This window comes from Pyrus communis, chromosome 3, assembly GCF_963583255.1.
Source record: "Pyrus communis chromosome 3, drPyrComm1.1, whole genome shotgun sequence".
NCBI lineage: Eukaryota > Viridiplantae > Streptophyta > Magnoliopsida > Rosales > Rosaceae > Pyrus > Pyrus communis.
The window spans coordinates 29,972,850-29,992,132 of NC_084805.1; the positions used below are offsets into that span (position 1 = coordinate 29,972,850).

The following is a 19,283-nucleotide window of genomic DNA, read 5'->3' on the forward strand; positions in this document are numbered from 1 at the left end:
TGACTTATCCAAATTCTCAATCACATGACCGAATGAGCAACCCGGTCAAATTTTTCCACGATCAAAGAAGAAAGAATCTCTTCAGGGAGGGTCCACTTTATTATGTGCACTGATCAATTGATATTTTACCTCATCACATCAGAGATCTTATACGAGCAATCCGAATAAGCATAGAAATTGATAATTAGTATTACAATATAATGATATTTTTATTTATTTATTAATGAGAGATCTTAGGTTTACTTTTTGTTAAAAGTAAACTTGAATCATAATATTGCTAGTTTATTGTAAGACTTAGTTCACTCCCCATCTTCTTAATGTAAATAATATATTTTGTTAAAAAAAAAAAAAAATCATAAGCCGCTTATTGAGTACATGATTTTCACTCGTGGGGTTCATAGTAAATTAGTATTATAGATGGGATCCAAAATAACATGTTGCCACGCATGAGACGTTGGTATGAGTAATGGACAAATACCAGAAAAGAACGAAAACAAAGCATGTAGCGCGAATTTTGAGTTTCAAGAAGTTAAGTGGCGAGTTTTCAGTTTCAAGAAGCAAAGAGAGATTAAAATTGAGTTCCAAGAAATAAAGTAGCGACTTTTAAATTTTAAGAAGTAACATGAGATTAAAATCGACTTCTAAGAACGTAGCTAAAAATAAACCTAATTCAATAATATGCGGATGATAATAATTGGAGGATGCAAATATATAGAGTAACATGTCTGCCAACCCAGTGGTACTGGCCGGAACGAAATGGATTGTTCTTTTTAAAACCCATACCTGCAGTATAATGGGATGTGATTGGAGTGGTACCCAGGCTCTGTGACCAACTCAGCTTTACCAGAAAATGATTTCTTGTAATGCACCAGCAACTTTCCACATGTATCAATTGCCAGAAATAATTGTAAGTAATACAGTTCGACAACGTTAAGTACGACTTTTTACGTAGAAATCAATCGATATCTTACGTCATCTGTTAAATATGGCTAAATAATAAGTAATAGAGAGATTTTGGATGCAGTCCTTATCAATCAATATTATTTAACTAAAACATTATTGGTTTTCAATTTTTGATATAAGTCTTTAAAATTAATGTGATAATTTATTTTTATTTATGTTACTATATTTTTTTAATTAAAAATTAAAATTTATAGTTGTTTATGTTAATGAGATTTTAAATAAAAACTCATAATTTGTGGGATTAAAAATATTAAAATATAAATTATACTATTTTGTGTGTGTATATAAACATGGGTACATTCATCAAAATCAAAAAAAAAAAAAAAAAAAATTAGAGAAGTGTTATTGGCACTCCAAAAATCTCATTCTACACTCCTCACAAGTGTATTTTTCTTTCCTAATCTAGAAAGTTTAGAGTGTAGAATGAGATTTTTGAAGTGCTAATAACAATTCCCAAAAATTATTGTACTAAAACATGGGTACATTCTTCAAAACCACCAAAAAAAAAAAAAAAAGATATTAGACTTAATAACATTAGTAAATTTCTTCGATAAAACTTGACACAGATACATTTTCCAAATCAAAGAAAAAAAATGTATCCATGTAAATTTAAAAATGGATTAGAAAAAAATTGAATAGATTTTATATAAAAAAAAATGGTACATTTTACATATAACAAATTGGTATATTTAAGAATGGGTACATTTTAAGATTAAAAACTTGAAAAAATTACATGAATGGGTACATATAAGTTAAAAAAATTGAAATTTTTTTTTAAAAAGACTAATGGGTACAAACTTATTCTAATTTTTTATTGATTTTGGAAATGTTTTGGATTAAAAATTAGTTAGGAGTTTAACAAAGGTGTGAGTATTAAAATCCTATATCAATTATTAATTTTTATTTTAAAAAATTATGCAACTGACATGTAAATTCATTATTACATTAATGCTAGGGACTTGGATCAAAATTTAAAAACTAATAAGATTTCAATCAATGAACATTAGTAACTAGGGACCGGATACTAATTTTTCGAAACTGAGATGCCAAATTGATAGTGTTAAACTAATCATGTGATGTTATTGTGTATTATATGAATTTACTAAAGTTTTCTATCAATTTGAGTAAATGCATGCATGCACGCATGATGTCTTCATCGAAATTAGCCAATATACGTAAAGCCAACAGAGAAAATACATGGAATTTGGAACGATCGATCCAAAAACCAACAAATTGAGGGTCACTTATATAGATATATGAAGAGGGATCATGTTCCAGTTGTATATGCATGTACTTTGCTCTGATCCCTTAATGGAAAATGCTTGAATTCTGAGCTTGATCAATATATATATATCTAAGTTCTACACTTTTTTACTTACGTGTGCGTAACTAAGCTTAATTAGCATATGTTTGAACTAAACGACTAAAATGACAAATCAATAAGACCAAACTTTTCTTTATTTGGAGGTGCATGCAGTCGTGCAGGTTTGGAACACATTTCTGGGATGATTCATATTCTTAAGGCTTAACTAATGTGTTATCCTTTGAAACTGTTCTCAAGTTTCACATTGCCTTTGAAAGTTATTTGATTTAGGGAACTTTAATGAGAAGCTTCAGATACTGTTCACTTTAACGAAAAATCATATTTTTACACTAAAAAGTAAATCCTGGTACTATTCACTTTACCCTTTATTTTGTCCTTATCGTTAAAACTTAAAGTTTTCAAGACATTTTCATTAGTTTTCCTTTTGATTTAATGTGCCTTCTAAATCATGTTTTGATGTCCCACTTTACTTCTGCGTTTAAGTTTGTTTAATTTTCTTTTGGGTTTTTTAGATATAGACTCTTGTAACTCTTATTTTCTATATAAAAATCCACCTAATTATAAACATCCAAATACAACCCAAATTTAAAAGTGATTGCCATGTAGGAAAGTAATTGACCTATTAATACAAAATATTTACAACTTGTACCACAACATTCAAAATAAATCAATAAATATTATTACTCACCTTAATTACAATGAACAAATAATTTATTGCATACTATTACCCCTAACACACACACATATATACATATATACATTCAAATGTATATAGTACTACCACAAGCTCAATATATATATATATATATGCACAGTACTACATTTATGATCAAACATGGTATACTAATTAATCTGCCAATATGTAAATTTATGATGAGCAAATAACATATATTTTGTAGGTATTTTATTTTGTATGTATCATCATATATATTGGGCACATTTTATTATTATATGTACAAAATAATAGGTAAAATAGTATTGAATAAAATAATAATATTTGTTTATGTAGGTACATTATTTTGCATACATTGGGTTTGCTTTATTATGTACTAAATTATTTTGCATGTATTTTACATATAGTGGGGAAATTATTTTGCTTTTTTTAAGCAATCTAACATTTTATAATTTGAATAGTAGGTGCACTGAATCAAATAACATTTTTTGTAGGTAAATTATTTTGCATGAATTTTTAAGTATACCAGGCATTTTTTTTTTTTTGGTTATATATATGTGTGTGAAATAATTTACCCACATTTATATGTAAAATATAATTTGTTGACTTAACTAAGCATGTATTATTACAAATATTAGTCATGTTTTGTTGTTATTATATATTAGGCAATAAATTTATTATTTATTATTTTTGTAAAATCATTAATTCTCCCTTACAATCTATATGGAACTAATTGTGTACATCAAACATTGTGTTTTGGGCATCGAAAAATTTTAAATGTGTAAAGTCAAATATAATTAATGAATTTGTTGATGTGGAATCTAGTTAATGGATTTTATTTAAGTAAAAAATTTATGACGGGTTTTATGTGAAAAAAATTAAACTTCAAGGGCTAAAATCATATTTTCAGTTTTCTTCATTCAAGATTCGATACATATGTGAAAAGGTATATAAAGTGGGATTCGTAAATATAATTAAAGGGGCAAGTTGGGTCAAAATGACTTTCAAGGAAGTGAGGCTTGCAAACACTTTCAGAAGGAATTAAACACTAATTAATTAATCTTATTCTTCAGCACTTAATTACCCATACCTCCAATCTACAACCAAAACTTATTTCTTTATTGGTAACTTGATTGAATTAGGGTTTGCATGTCAATGTAAACTAAGTGATTAACTGTTAATGACACTATATTACTTTCTAGTCGTTATTTAGGTTACTTCCAACATAGACTAAATAGGTCGTGGCAGTGACACATTTACATCATGCATGTGACTCAGAGTCAGAGACCGAAAGTTGAAAGTTGAAAGTTGAAAGATGGGATTTCTTGAATTGGTTTTGATTGGTAAGAATGTTGAAAGTTGATTTGGAATGCAGCAGTCGATGGAGGAGAAAGGCGTCCAAGCCTTCGTCAAATTAATCATTTTCAATGTTTCGCAGCCCATAGCTTTTCTCTAGTCTTTGGTTGAATCTTAGAAGCCCCTTGGTTTTAGGAGAAATATTTAAGAGTGACACAGTTGATAAATTAAAATTAATTCATAACCGTAAGATTGAATGAAACGGCGAAGATGACTTGATCCGCATGTTCGAAGAGAATATGAATCCGTTGATTGTCCCACATTTAGTTTATATTAATAAAAAAACAAACTCACATGCTATAAGTTTATAAATTGAGTTAAATAACGTCATGTAATTGTGTTTTGAATACAATAAAAAATGTCTACTCGTTTTATAACTTGAAACGAAAATTAACCACCACATTCGGATTCAACCACCAGTAATTACTTATTAAGTAGCCCACTCTCTCTGACATAGCATCAAGCCACCAGGCTTCTTTGGTCACGTGTTCCTTGTTCAATGCATGCAAGGGAGCTAGTTAAGCCATGCATTTGACAAATTAATTAATTTGTTAACTAGCTAGTTCTAGATCCTGTAATCTATTGATTAGCAGATGATCGATCGAAAGCTAAATGTTTTCACTGATTTGCGCACAATTTTTTTTTCTTTTCGTAAGCTTCTCTCTTGTTGATGAATAATGTGCATTGCCTTTTTGTGGCATGCCTTCCTTTGGCTTTTACTGCTTAATTAAGCTATAATTGCCATTATTAAGAAAGAAAGAAAAAAAGAACATGGAAAATAAATGTAATTACAGTGTTACTAATCCACATAGTATGATATAAGCATTGATATGATCGATGTTATATTGATCTAGAGCATAATCTAAACTATATGTTCTAACATATATAAGTAAAAAGATAGCGCCATATCATGATGTGACAAAAGATGATTAATTAAAGAGATCTTTTGATATAGGCGTCTCAGTTTTTGAATTTTCTAAATCAAATATCCATGCCTTTTAGTGATTTGATTAAACTTTTTTTTGTCATAATTTTGGTGCTATATGCACATTATATCGTAACAAATTTTCTATAATCTAGCCTTTTGATTACACCTCCTCCGTTAGAGATAATTGTAAAAAAAAAAAAAAATGGTTAGATTCAATTTATTTTCACAATAATGCTACAATTTACCAATAATTATCTACGATTTAAGATATTTTCTTTTCAAAATAGTTTAAAATATTTTTAAATCCCACAAAATCAAACATATACCGAAATAAGTTTTTCTTTTAGTATGTTAAGAGAAAATAGGATTGAGAATAATATAAATGTACCAATACACAATGTGTACAAAATAAAACGTACCAAAATAAAAATAATGTACCAATATTAACAATATGTATCAAATTAAACGTACCAAAATTGCAAATAAACGTATCAATTAATTATTTTTGTAAATTCAAATGTACCCGTAGATAATATATACGTAATGTATTGTACCTAATAATAATTCGTCAACAACTATACTTAAAAAAAAAAAAAAGCAAAAAAATTATAATTTCACGAAAAAAAAATATTTGGAAAAAAAAAACCCATTTGAAAAAAGAAATAATATTAAATGTTTGCATAACAAAAAAAAAAACTGTGATCGAAAAAACATATATGGAAGAAGAGAAAATATAGTTTAATTACTAATATCTCCACTAAATAAGGAAAATTGCATCATGCAGATAAAAAGATAAATTCAAAAATTATTTTAATTTAAAAAATATATAATAATGACATGTAATTTAGCTTAAGTGGCTATTGGTCAAAGCACTTTAATCAAAATAAAAAATAAAAAATTTGTCGAAAATTTAAATCAAATTTTATAAAGACACAGATGTTTAATTTAAATGATATAGAAAAACTATATGGAATTCTATTTTTTTTTCTTAATTAAATATTAACATACATGCTCCCTCTCTCTAAACATATTAATAAAGGAACTTTGGGACATGCATTCGTGCATCCATAAGACACTTTTTCTAGTTAGGTTGTAAAAGACACTAGGCGTTAGTCGGACGGCGGGCTGGGGGCTACGCGGATTTATGTAAATATATTATATTTCGTGTAAATAAGTGTCAATCTATACTTAAAATATAAACAATTTCATCATAAACTACATAAATAGAATGACATATATATTATGAAGTATTGGAACATAGTGAAAACATAGATAACAAGCATATAATGTGTGTTCATTTAAGTCTACAACACGTCTCTTACAATTTATTGAAAAAAAAATTGCAAAATGAAAGTTATATATTTTTTGTCTAAGTAAGTCGCAACCTAGGTAGGTACCTAGGCATGTCTGGCCGGGCTAGGCGGATGCCTCAACGGATCTAGGTACCATTTCTTAATTTTCAAATGCCTATGTATTAATCGGGCCGGTGGCTAGCTGCCTAACGCCTGGGCGGGGCCTAGGCGGCGATAACTTGTTTAATAATTCAAGTAGAAGTTCATGACCGTTGTCAATGTTGAAAAAAGAAGTACTATTACCATAAACTAAATTACAGTAATTTTAAAAGATAGCATGCTTGGGAAAAATGGTTATGGAGTAAAACTTTTCTCCTCCTCTCCTGTCTTTCTCGCTCAATTCTCTTTTTCTTTCTCTCTATAAAACTTGATTATGACCTTCAAAAAAAAGGAAACGTGAGAGAAAGATAATTTAGAAAGAAGAGAATCTTATCTTCTATATATAAAGCCGAAAACCAATTTTAGTGTCGCGGCTTTGACAAAAATATTAGGACAAAATTGCCCCTCAACCAAAAAAATCCAAAACTAGCTCAATATAATATCTCAACTAATGCAGGGGTAATTTGATCATCATAAAATATAATATAAATATAAGTGGGAAGAGAAAAAAGAATAAAAAATGGAAGGATGAGTGAAAGTAGATGGTGCTCACGTGAAGGGGAAAGAAAAAAATAATTAAAAAAAAAGAAAGAAAAATCATGAATATTGTGTTCAAAACATTTTAAGAGGCGCGTAATGCCGGTGATAAATTAGTAATGTTTTTTTTTTTTTTTTTAAAAAAAATTAGTATCTTACAATAGGCTAGCAATAATGTGATTCAATCATATGTTGTGAATAGTGATTTTGGTGTCACCAAGCCGTTCAAAACATCTTAAGATGCTTGTAATGCCGGTTATAAAAAAAAAAAGTCTTTCGCATGTTGATAATAATGTGATTAAATTAGTTGTCAAATGATTTTTTTTTTTTAACAAACGATATTATCTACACAAAGGGAGAGGGGGTGGACTTAGCCTCATAATAGGCTAGCAATAATGTGATTCAATCAGTTGTTCATTCAATATTATTTTCTCTATTTTTAAACACGTTCAAAACATCTTAAAATATGTCTAATGTCAGTTATAAAAAAGGTCTTTCGCATATGGATAATAAAGTGATTAAATTAGTTGTCAAATGATTTTTTTTTTAATAAACAATATTATCTACACTAAGGGAGAGGGGGTGAACTTAGCATCACAATGGGCTAACAATAATGTGATTTAATCAATTGTTCATTAAATATTATTTTCTCTATTCTTATTGTAAATTCTATAGAGACCGATTTTATTATGTGAATTCAACTACTTTAATTGGTTTATGAGATGTTTCTTCTAGCATGCTATAAGATTATTCATTTACTTCAAATATTTGACTTTCCTTTTGTCAATTTACGCATATAAATACATTTAAAATATGTAAGTCGAACGTAACACGCCGTGATTCAAAAAATGTCTGCATGAAGACTAGTAAACATGTAAAAAAACTTCACGCGCGTGCATGAAGACTAGTAAACATGTAAAAAAAGAAAGACAAGAAAGAAAGAAGATCCAACAACGTATAGATCATGACCAATCGTGCGTGCATAAAGACTAGTAAACATGTAAAAAAACTCACGTGCATGAAGGTTAGTAAACATGTTAAAAAAAGAAAGACAAGAAATGATGATCCAACAACGTATAGACCATGGCCAATGGCCGCAGCCTCAGGAAAAATTTGGTAGGGGTCCGTCCATCAGGACGTGCCTACTTACATACTCCCTCGAGTCCTGTTCTTTTTAAATTTATTTTATTTCAATATCTAATCTTAATTTTATTTTCTAATTTTCCATTTCCTTTTACACTTATATGTACTTGTAAATTCTTCTTTAATAGTGTATTATTTTGCTTTAGGGGGTGTATTCAATTGAGAATTTGAGTTTAATTGATTTGTAGAGATTCCATATAAAATTTTAATTCAATTTCCTCGAAATCTCATGAGAAGAGGTGAGATTTGTGGATGCTTAAATTACACTACAAAATCTCTCCAATTCCCTTTAATTCCTTAACTTTCTCAAATTCTTTAAAATCAATTTCTAATTGAATACACCTGGAATGTTATAAACTTATTTAAAATCCTAATTGAATACACTCGGATTTTTAAGGATTTTAATAAACTATCTTAAAATTCTAATTGATACATCTTGAATTTCAGCGAATCACTTAAAATCCTGATCGAATACCTTTAGATTCATTAAAAGAATTAAAATCCCTCAAAATCCCAATTGAATACATCCCCCCTTAGTGTCTACAATTACCAAATTTGAAAATTGGTACATGGATTCTCATGTTTTGCATTTAGACAGTGCATTTACATTTTTGTTATACAAAATTTACATGTATCATGTGTAAATACAAATGCTTATAATCGAAAATGACATGATGTATTTTTTTTTTCACTTGTTATACTTTACCATATATATATTTGGATTAAATTCTAATACGTCCATAAATATTTGAATTTTGATAAGATCACATTCGACATAAAAGATTATATAAAAAAATCCAAATTATTTACGGATCTGCCACTCTTTAGAGCCTATAAATTGCACCATAGCTATAGGTACTCCACTCAACAAAAACAAAGGCTACACACAGAGCATACAAACCAAGCAATCCAAAGAGATATGGCGACCTTCCCAGTTGTTGACTTGAGCCTTGTCAATGGTGAAGAGAGAGTAGCAACCTTGGAGAAGATTAATGATGCTTGTGAGAACTGGGGTTTCTTTGAGGTACGTAACCCAACAAGCTGTGAGATCTTTTATTTTTATCCCTCCTCGAGGCACCAACTAGATGTCAGCCCCTCGTGTGCTTAGAGCGGAAATCTGTGAAGTAAATCTGTCTCTAAGCGCAAGGGGGTCGGAAAACAAATGCGCCGCCCTAGTTGCCCAGTTTTATGGTACTGCGTTAGTTTCTGTAGAATTATGACATTTCTATGTGTTTCTAACTCTTTTTTGTGTATAAATAACTGAAGTTGGTGAACCATGGGATATCTACTGAGCTTTTGGACACTGTGGAGAAGATGACCAAGGATCACTACAAGAAGACCATGGAGCAAAGGTTTAAGGAAATGGTGGCAGCCAAAGGCCTCGACGCTGTCCAGTCCGAAATCCACGACTTGGACTGGGAAAGCACCTTCTTCTTGCGCCACCTTCCTTCCTCAAACATTTCCGAAGTCCCCGATCTCGAGGAAGATTACAGGTCACACACTAATCACAACAAGCTTAATTAATTTTCCACAGAATTGGACTTAGTCAAGTTGACTAGAGCACCCGTGCGGCCCCTCGTTGCACTTAAGTTCGAATCTCCTCCATGTAGGTTAAATTGTATTTGACTATCGTGTTGATTTTCTTGTATATATTTTGAACAATATTTCAGGAAGACCATGAAAGAATTTGCAGTGGAACTGGAGAAGCTAGCTGAGAAGCTTTTGGACTTGCTGTGTGAGAACCTTGGACTCGAGAAGGGTTATCTGAAGAAGGTTTTCTATGGATCCAAGGGTCCGAATTTTGGGACCAAGGTCAGCAACTACCCTCCATGCCCCAAGCCAGACCTGATCAAGGGACTCCGGGCCCACAGCGACGCCGGTGGCATCATCCTGCTTTTCCAGGATGACAAGGTCAGCGGCCTCCAGCTTCTCAAGGATGGTGATTGGGTGGATGTCCCCCCAATGCACCACTCCATTGTCATAAACTTAGGTGACCAGATTGAGGTATGCCAGTTACCTGACTACCCATTTTTTATGGAACGGAAGTCCGATGCGTCATCAGTATGTATTGATATTATTGTCGTCAACAAAACTTACGGACATGTTACCAATACCTTTCAACGCTCGACCAATTTATAATGAAGGGCGGACGTCATGCACATATAACTAATAGTTTCGCTATCAAGTTTAATCGTAGACTAATTATTTGATGCAGGTGATCACCAATGGGAAGTACAAGAGTGTGATGCACCGGGTGATAGCTCAGTCGGACGGGACCAGAATGTCGATAGCCTCGTTCTACAACCCAGGCGATGATGCATTTATCAGCCCAGCACCGGCAGTGCTTGAGAAGAAAACTGAGGACGCCCCAACTTATCCCAAGTTTGTGTTTGATGACTACATGAAGCTGTATTCTGGCCTGAAATTCCAAGCCAAGGAGCCAAGATTTGAAGCTATGAAGGCCAAGGAATCCACCCTTGTTGCAACTACCTGAGCTCTGAGAACCGTCCGATGGAACATGACTCAAAAATAATAAAAAATTAGTGCTTGGGTTTTATGCGTTTGTGCCAAATAAAGTAGGGGAGAAGAAAGTTTGGGTTTATTTTGTTTTCTTTTATTTTTTCCTCCACTGTTTTTGTGGTTGAAATCTATCTATATAAAATACAAATGATTAGATTCCAACTGCAAATAATTAGATGCCGAAAACTCGAGGGACCCATCACCATGTTCTTCAAAATTTTCATTACGTTAAATATGTTATACAGATTAGTAATATCACGCGATTGATATAGTGGCGCGATAACACGGATACAGTGATAAGGAGAGATCAAATGGTGCATTCACAACTTCTGAGATTCATATCATAAAAACAGAGATTGAATTCATAAATCACACTGCACTGAATTGGAGCTGAGGAGCAAGCTATATATCAGATCAAACTTAACTGAAGCTGCAAGCCAAATCGCAGGCCTTGAGCACATAAAGTAGAGACTTCAAACTAATCAGTACTGCGAAAAAAGTTCCCTTTATCAAATATAAAGATTGCAATTACATACCACGATGCACTGAATCGGAGCAGCAATGCTAAAAAATCAGACGCTACGCACATAAAATCGACACTAACAACTCATCATCATTGAGAAAAATGTTAAGAACATCGCCCAAAATCTTTTTGAGTACACAGCTGCATATTCCGGCACCCGACCTTTTCAAACTGAATAAAAAGCATTCCAGAATTCAAACATTCAGTACAGAAAACCTGCACCTCTTCTCTCCGGTTATTCTCATGATGAACATGCAAAAAATGAAGCTTTTTCATGGAAGCCACCGTTAAAATAGATGATCTTACTTCCCTGAAAGAATCTCATCATCTTTATTGGCTTCAACAGGAACGTCACTGCCTAGAATCTGAACCTTTTTCTCATCCCCCTCCACTCCTTCGGCGTTGGAGAAATGATTCTTCAGAACCAATGCGATGTCACCCTCAGAAGCTCCAGCAAGCTTAAAGCGCTCCACAGCATCGTCCAGGTTTTTCTTCCAACCATCCATCCCCAATTTGCATTCGACCTGGGATCGCTCAAAAAGCATGTTACCCCAGAAGAGATGGATCTGTGATCTCATAACAGCTGCCTGTTCTGCAGCTTCATCTGCTGAAATCTCACCCTGACCAGATGCATCACCTTCATTCCCGGTACCTTGTTTTTTCCTTTTTTTCATCAACTCATCCCTCTTGCTTGCACTTGGATCCTTCAGTTCCTTTGCCCTCTGCTCCTCCAGCTTCTCCCACATCTCAGTTGCAACTCTCATCTTCGCCTCCGCACTGTCAAAAAGTGTCAGCATTTCTGCAGAATCACAGGTCGCGAGATCTATTTTCCTAGCAAGTGCAAATGACCAATGAAGTTTGGCCATTTCAAATTGTTGCTGCCCCAGCGCCAGCAACCCCTCGTAAAAATCTGGCTTGATCACAAGTGCCTCTTCATACTTCTCTCTGGCCAAGGAATATTTTTCCCTGACCCAGTCATAGGCCATTTGAAGCTGCATAGCCACTACATCCTTTCCGGCAGACTCATCTAAGGGAATCCGCTTCCTTGCCGCACACATATAAACATTTCCCCAATTAAAGAAAGCTAATGCCGCCACCTCCTGGAACTTTGAGGCAGCCTTGTCAAAAAGACTCTGAGCTTCTTCACTAGTAACTGCCTCTTCAAGAGCCTCCGAACAAAGCTCCATTCCAAGCTCATGCAAATCAATATGAGCGTCTGGGTCAATACCAACATGGCTGCGGAAAAGCTGAGAAAACTCAAACAACCAATCATCCATCTCCAATTCCTTGCACTCGGGATCTTCTGCAGCTCCTGGTTTCTCCTTTGGAACTTCTTTCTCTGTCTTATCAGTTTCATAATCAGCAGGCTCCAAAACAGATTCACCAAGTGAAGAATTAGAGTTACTTTCATCTTCCTTGATCCCCTCGGTTTCGACATGTTTTTCCTCCTCTTCTTCCAATAAAGGCGGTTCCTGTTCAGGAGTCACTTCCACGATATGCAATCTCAACATCCCAATAGAATCAGCTTTATCTATTTCAGGCTCTTCTGAAATGACCTTGTCAACACAAGACTCAGCCAACCTAAGTTCAGCAGTAGAGGTTATAGTCACCAGATCACCATCACTATCCTTATACTTGACCAAAACTGACTTTGATGATGGAAAGCGCTTCGTCACAATTTCCCTCAATACTCTGAAATTACAATTCACAGGCATTTGGGCAAGCCTTATGTCATGATCATAAACAAGCTTCAATGGTCTCCAACGAGTTGCAGCCTCTGGCAATGAAACTGAAGATGACGGCTCCTTCAGGTTACCCTTACTTGGATTGGCAGATTTTGAAGGACCATTTGACGGCTTCAATGTGAGTTTTGGCATTTGGGTTTTGTTCAAAGGTCCATTCTCAGCCGGTAAACTTGTTTGAGGCTTCTCGGTCCTATTACTTGGGGATATACCAGAACCACCAGCTGAAGCAGCTGCCTTCTTTGGAACAGGCCGGGCTGGTAAACAAGGCCCCAACCCACCAACTGGGGCACCGCGAACAGCAGAAGCCCCAAGGGCAGCAGGTGACGGGCGGCTCTGGAGGTCCTGCTGAGCCTCCTGACGCAGGCCAAGCGCTGTCCTCAACCGCTGGGCAATCTCCAAAGCATCCCGGTGAGTTGGGTCAGCAACCAATAACACCTGAACATCCTGCATAGCCATTTCATACTTCCCGATCGCCTCCAATGCCCTCGCCCTCCGAAGCAGAGCCCTGACATACCGGGGCTGCACCTGGAGCGCCAGGGTGCACTCAGCAATGACAGTCTCATAATCTATTGGCTTCATTTGCATCAAACAAGCCGCCTTATTGCTATGGAAAACCGCCCGGTCCGGGTGGGTCTTGGGAGTGAGCTTAAGAGCACTATCATACTGGTCCAGAGCACCCACATAGTCCTTCCCCTGAAATCTCTTGTTCCCTTCTTCTTTGAGCTCGTGGGCTCTTTTCAAAATGATCGAATTGTCCAAATCAACACTACCGTTTACAATCGGAGTCGAATTCGCATCCGTCGGGACCTGGTTCGAAGCTCCCTTCTTCTTCCTACCACCTGATTTCCCCATATAATCCTCTCCCTCTCTCCCACACCCTATAAATTATACTCTCCCACTTATATACACAAAATATTGTATCTATCTAATCCAAAATTGATGGATGAAGAATCAAAGCAGCAAGCTTTCACTGTTTTCGACGAGAATTTAATGAAAAAGGATAGAGAGAAATGGGGGCACTTACCGATGAACAAGCTCGAAAAGCATCAATCTTTGACGCAAATGTTTTGATTGCGAGTGATGGGGTTTTGGATTGGATGAAATTACAACCGGAGAAATGTTTCAGCGAGTCGAAGGAGGAGGAGGATAAAACCCTAGGTACCTGGAAGCAACACCGAACTCAACTCTTGTCCCTTGGGGTGGCTCAAACCCTAGAGATATCTGCAAATTATTTCCAATCGGGGTTTAATCTAATCTGATGTGGGCCCTTCCCTTCAGTTCACTTTCACCGTCGATCTTTCTTGCGTGGGTGAATCGTTGACTTTTAAGGGCTTGACTCTTCCTCTGGAATATTCATTCATTCGTCACATCAAGTAAAATATAGGATTTCATTATCTTTTGGTTTAAAGCTGTTCACAGGGCTGGTTCATTCAATTTCCAAATATCGGTTTGGACTCTTTTAGAGCTCGTTTTGCTTTTAAAAAATGACTTAAAGCGTTTTTTGTATACATATTATTAAAAATTACTTGTAAGAAGCATTTCAAACTCTTAATTGTCAATTTAATCGTGTTTTGTGTTGTGCTTATATTTATGGCAACCTATTTGTTATGGATCTTAAACTCGATCCAATTGCAACTCAAACATGATTGTGCTCGTACTACTTTTGAGTCTTTAGTTGCCTTAGGTTGGTGTCATGATCCGTCATGTGCTTGCCTCGACACATTAAAAGTTGTGTTCAACGCGTCTTACTTTTAATGAACAGTGCTCGCCTAAATAAAGCGAGAGAGAATAGTTTGAACTCTGAGCCCAGTCTATTAAAGTCTCAAGAGGAAAACCTAACCACCAGTAAAATTCACCAATTACGTCTTGTGGTGGACTTGGCATATCACACAGTGTTGGGCCGGTTCGGTTTTAAACCAACAATGCAGTTACTTAATTCGGCCGATCGGTACCATTTCAATTTGGACATTGCAGGCCCACTATTGAATCTACAGGCTTGGATGTCAGTTGAAAGTAGCGGGCCCATTAGCGAAATCCCCGTGATAAAGGGTAGTGTAGTAATTTAACAGGGAGGTACTAGGGTTGGAGCGACTCTATATAAATCCCCGATACGGAGCAACCATATCGACAAATTTTGAGCTCCTCGCCTCCTTCTTCTTCCCTTTTTTTACTCTGTCAGTCGTATGCGTTTTGTGCTTCGTCGTTGCAACGGGATGTCATTTTCTTTGATTATTTTGTAGAATTTCAAAGCCTCGGTTGTTGTAGAAAAAATTGAGGGACGATTTGTGTGTTTCTTGATTGAGAAGAGCAGCTGAGGTAGAGTGAAAAGGCCGAGTCATCGTTTCGTTCGTCATCTTATAAATTGGCGTTTCGATTGTTTCTCGTCTACATTTTAATTTAATTTGTTTTCAATTAGTTTAAATTCTTGGTGAGAAGAGTGCAAATGATGCGTAAAATTTAATATTAAATTTTCTTCACTTTGAACCGACTTATGGAGAATTACCCTCCCTGTGGATTTTCTACACACTGATGCACTCTCAATTTTTTTACTTTTATTTTCAAAAAATATTTTTAAAAGAAAATTGTTATTAGTATTTTAATACTTTTTTGTTTTAAGTTATTGTTAGGATTTTAAAATTTTTATTGGGTACTCCAAACTTGTTTTAAATCGTTTGAATTTTCTGGAAAACAATGTTTCCCAGAAAATGTAAGTTCAAGGAAAACGATCATTTGTATTAGACGGATAATTTAATGGATTTGTATGTGATATGATGAAACAATTTGATTCTCTCTATGAAAACGAATTTTTAAATTCCGCTCTTGCTTACCTCACATAAAATCAAACCTTAGAACATATTTCTTTCTTAAACGGCTTGAATTTCTTGAGTTTTTGGCTCTGGATAGAGATTCGGAGAGGATCTCAATTCGGCAAATTGAATTCGGAACCTCAAAATTACGACGAATGCTTTTAAACAACAAAGTTACAAGCTCTTAACCTAAAAATTGAACCTACGGATTATTAAATGGATAGAAAATTCAAAATTGAAAGTTAGTATTTATGTACAATATGCGTGCGGGTACAGCATTGCATGAAAACGAACTGACGAGTCACAAACACCCAAAAGATGCAAGGGACTTGGAGTCTGCTACCTACCTCTTAGAAGACGAAAACGACGTTGGACAGTTGTTGAACCTAGAAATATCAAAGACTTCGATGAACCTCTGATCCGAAACTCGAGCTTTTGCAGCTGCAAACCTCTGGTACTCGTCAAAGATTGAGGTCAGGCACCATCTTTGCATTCTTCTTAAGCATCCCACAAGGCAGCCCGTTCGGTGCTGCACAACATTAATAACAACATTGTTGGAAGATGGAGCCCGAGATTGTTTGAGAAAACACAAAAAATGGGAAATGATAGATTACCTTCCCTCGCTTGCAATGAATCAGGAGCGGGTGGTTTCTTACATCTGCCATATACACAGACAAGCAAGTCAGTAAGCTAAATGCACTGTTTTAAAAATCCTCACCTAGGCGCTAGGCAGTTAACCATCGCCCCAATTAATGCCTAGGGGTTTGAAAATTTAGAAAGGGCGCCTAGACCGCCTAGGCACCCGCCCAGACCCACCTATACATCCGCCTAAGTTGCGACTCACTTAGAAAGAAAATAGATAACTTTCATTTTGCATTATTATTTTTTTTTAATAAATTGTAAGAGACTTAAAAGAACACACATTATAGTTTGTCTTCTCATGTTTTCATTATGTTTCAATACTTCATAATATATATGTCATTCTATTTGGTAATTTGTGATGTAATTATATATATTTTAAGTATAAACAGATACTTATTTACACAAAATATAACATATCTACTTAAATCTACCTAGACGCCCGTCTAGCAGCCTAGGCGCTAGGCCCCAGCCTGCTGCCCGACTAGCGCCTAGAGTCTTTTAGAACCTTGGCTAAATGTAAAACAAACAAGCTGTGGCATAATCTCAAGAACTAAAAAAATAAGAAGCTTTAAGTTCAAGGGGTTTAGTGATACCAAGGACAACTTTTAATGCTTCACGAATTGTGTCCTCCGGGATTTTCACGTAAGGTTCCTGTACAGAATATATTACACAGCACATGCGTCAAACAACTGATATCATTTATAACTACTCAAAACAAAGTCCTGGGTTACAAACATGAGAAACAGTAATGCATCGTCGAATAGGTGTGGCGCGGTAAGATGATCAAAGTAAGATTTAATAATCAGAAGACCGGTGTCTGGAAAAGTAAAAAACAATCGATGAAAAGGTGAAAACCCAGAATGGCCTCCTATTAGCCTATTAAGAGGGAGCACCAGGAGGACCTACACTCATTGCCAGCTGACAAAACACAAGGCCACTGAAATAGGTAAAGTAAATCAATAAAGCTAAAGGTGGACGGCTGCTTCAAAATTGAAAATACGTCACTAGAGAGTAATAATCCATATATACAAATCCAAGTGCTGAGTAGGATTGTCAATATATTCGTCTAACCACCTAGATTTCATGTATTTTTTTTGAGTAAGCAGATAAAGTAAGAATATATATGCAATTCAGACTTTTTATCTTCCAGTTCCGTTCAAGTATAGTATTCATGCAAAGCAAGCCCTAGCGACGCATGAAAGGTCTTGGTCACTGCCAACTTGCCGACCCCATTTCATGTTAGTGACTAGTCTCTCTTGAAAAGCAGAGGTATCGTGGGAGTGGGACACATCAAGGCCAAATGCCTCATCACACTAGCAATCTAGCTAATGAAGTGAAGTGATATTGATCCACGCAATTTGCCATCTCTCTTTCTAAAAGTAGATCGATGGTGACAATTATTTCCAAACTCTATGAACTCAAACCAGAAACTCTTCACTCCGAGATGATTTTATCCGATACTATCAACAAAAATAAATTCAGGCTTTTGTCTAAGTGCTTCAAATCTTATCTACGATCACTTTGTACAACAGATGACCAACGGCCTAATATTAGTCAACAACGATATTGTCTTAACTTAACCACCTGCACATACATACATACTAGGGGGTGTGGGGCTTTATACAAGGGAACCACGCAATATAAGCTAGTTTCGGATGCGGGACTTTAAAAATCTTGATCGAATCATCAGAGAAGAGAACATCCCAATTTGAAAAATACAAACGAGTATAGTGCAATTACTGTCGTCATATTCTCTAATCCCAACTTCCAAGCAATCCAAGCATAAGCCCAGACACAAATTACAATGTAATTAAGTTAATATAATATCTGCAAAATAAAGATAAAAGAAAACGAAACCTGAGAGCCATCGATCCCAAACTGGAAAAGCTGAATCCCATTTGCTCTCAAAAACTCTTTGTTCTCCTCCGGATACGGCTCCGGGCACAAATATCTGAAATTACCGAAATTCAATCAAACTAAAACCAAATTTGAAGCTAAATTGATCAACAGAAACAAGTTTACCAGAATTTGACTCACATGACGGAACGGAGGCCTAGGGATTTCAAGAAGCTGAAATTGGGGGAATGAGGAAAGCCGGACCTAAACACGCCATTGTCGACCATGGCGAAGTTCAGAGGGGGCACGAACGCCTCTCCGCCCCTCTCATTCTCGTCTCCGATCGCCGCAGCCTTCGCCGCCGGAGACGCCGTGCAGATATCCCGTTCTCCGTTCTCTATTTTCATCGCTGCCACCTATTTTTTCGCGCCAAAAAATGGGAAAGCCAAAAAAGAGATAATATTTATTTATTCATTTTAATTGGTTTTGGAGTGTTCTAATATTGATGATCAGAGAGAGAGAGAGAGAGGGATTCTGAGAATCCATGGGTGAGGAGGAGGATCTGTATTTATCGGGGAGTGAGAGAGAGAGAGAGAGGGGAGAGGAATATCAGGCCATATTCAGTTGGAGGGCTAAAACTAGCCCCGGAGCTTTTATCCGTGTTTGAGTACATGGATATTTTTATACTAAAAGAAATGGAAGTTCGGCTATACCACATAATAGGCAGCCTATTTTGGTATCGAATTCGTCATCTACGAAATTTGAACATAAGATCTCTCACTTCCAAGTGAAGAGGAGTAGTACCACACCGTAGTACTGAGTATCAACTATATTG

General features: G+C 35.4%; 3 protein-coding genes and 1 non-coding gene across 4 annotated transcripts; 2 read left to right on the forward strand and 2 right to left on the reverse strand.

The window, feature by feature from the left end:
- Positions 1-9,232: 9,232 nt before the first annotated feature.
- On the forward strand, positions 9,233-11,057 carry LOC137730268 (1-aminocyclopropane-1-carboxylate oxidase 1). The gene is made up of 4 exons (XM_068469326.1): positions 9,233-9,399; positions 9,642-9,868; positions 10,046-10,379; positions 10,591-11,057. The coding sequence occupies exons 1-4, from the start codon at positions 9,295-9,297 to the stop codon at positions 10,867-10,869; spliced, it is 945 nt and encodes a 314-aa protein (XP_068325427.1). The 5' UTR covers positions 9,233-9,294; the 3' UTR covers positions 10,870-11,057.
- Positions 11,058-11,381: 324 nt separating this feature from the next.
- LOC137730267 (protein CLMP1-like) lies at positions 11,382-14,474 on the reverse strand. Its single transcript, XM_068469325.1, has one exon. It carries the CDS (start codon positions 14,013-14,015, stop codon positions 11,721-11,723), a length of 2,295 nt encoding a protein of 764 aa, XP_068325426.1. The 5' UTR covers positions 14,016-14,474; the 3' UTR covers positions 11,382-11,720.
- Positions 14,475-15,427: 953 nt separating this feature from the next.
- Positions 15,428-15,554, forward strand: LOC137730396 (small nucleolar RNA snoR111). The gene has a single exon (XR_011068155.1). It is a non-coding gene; the product is annotated as a small nucleolar RNA snoR111 (small nucleolar RNA).
- A 606-nt stretch (positions 15,555-16,160) lies between these two features.
- LOC137730269 (inositol diphosphatase DSP1-like) lies at positions 16,161-19,078 on the reverse strand. The gene is made up of 5 exons (XM_068469327.1): positions 18,650-19,078; positions 18,470-18,563; positions 17,206-17,263; positions 16,585-16,628; positions 16,161-16,499 (listed from the first exon to the last, which is right to left on the reverse strand). The coding sequence occupies exons 1-5, from the start codon at positions 18,853-18,855 to the stop codon at positions 16,314-16,316; spliced, it is 588 nt and encodes a 195-aa protein (XP_068325428.1). The 5' UTR covers positions 18,856-19,078; the 3' UTR covers positions 16,161-16,313.
- Between the last annotated feature and the right edge of the window lie 205 nt (positions 19,079-19,283).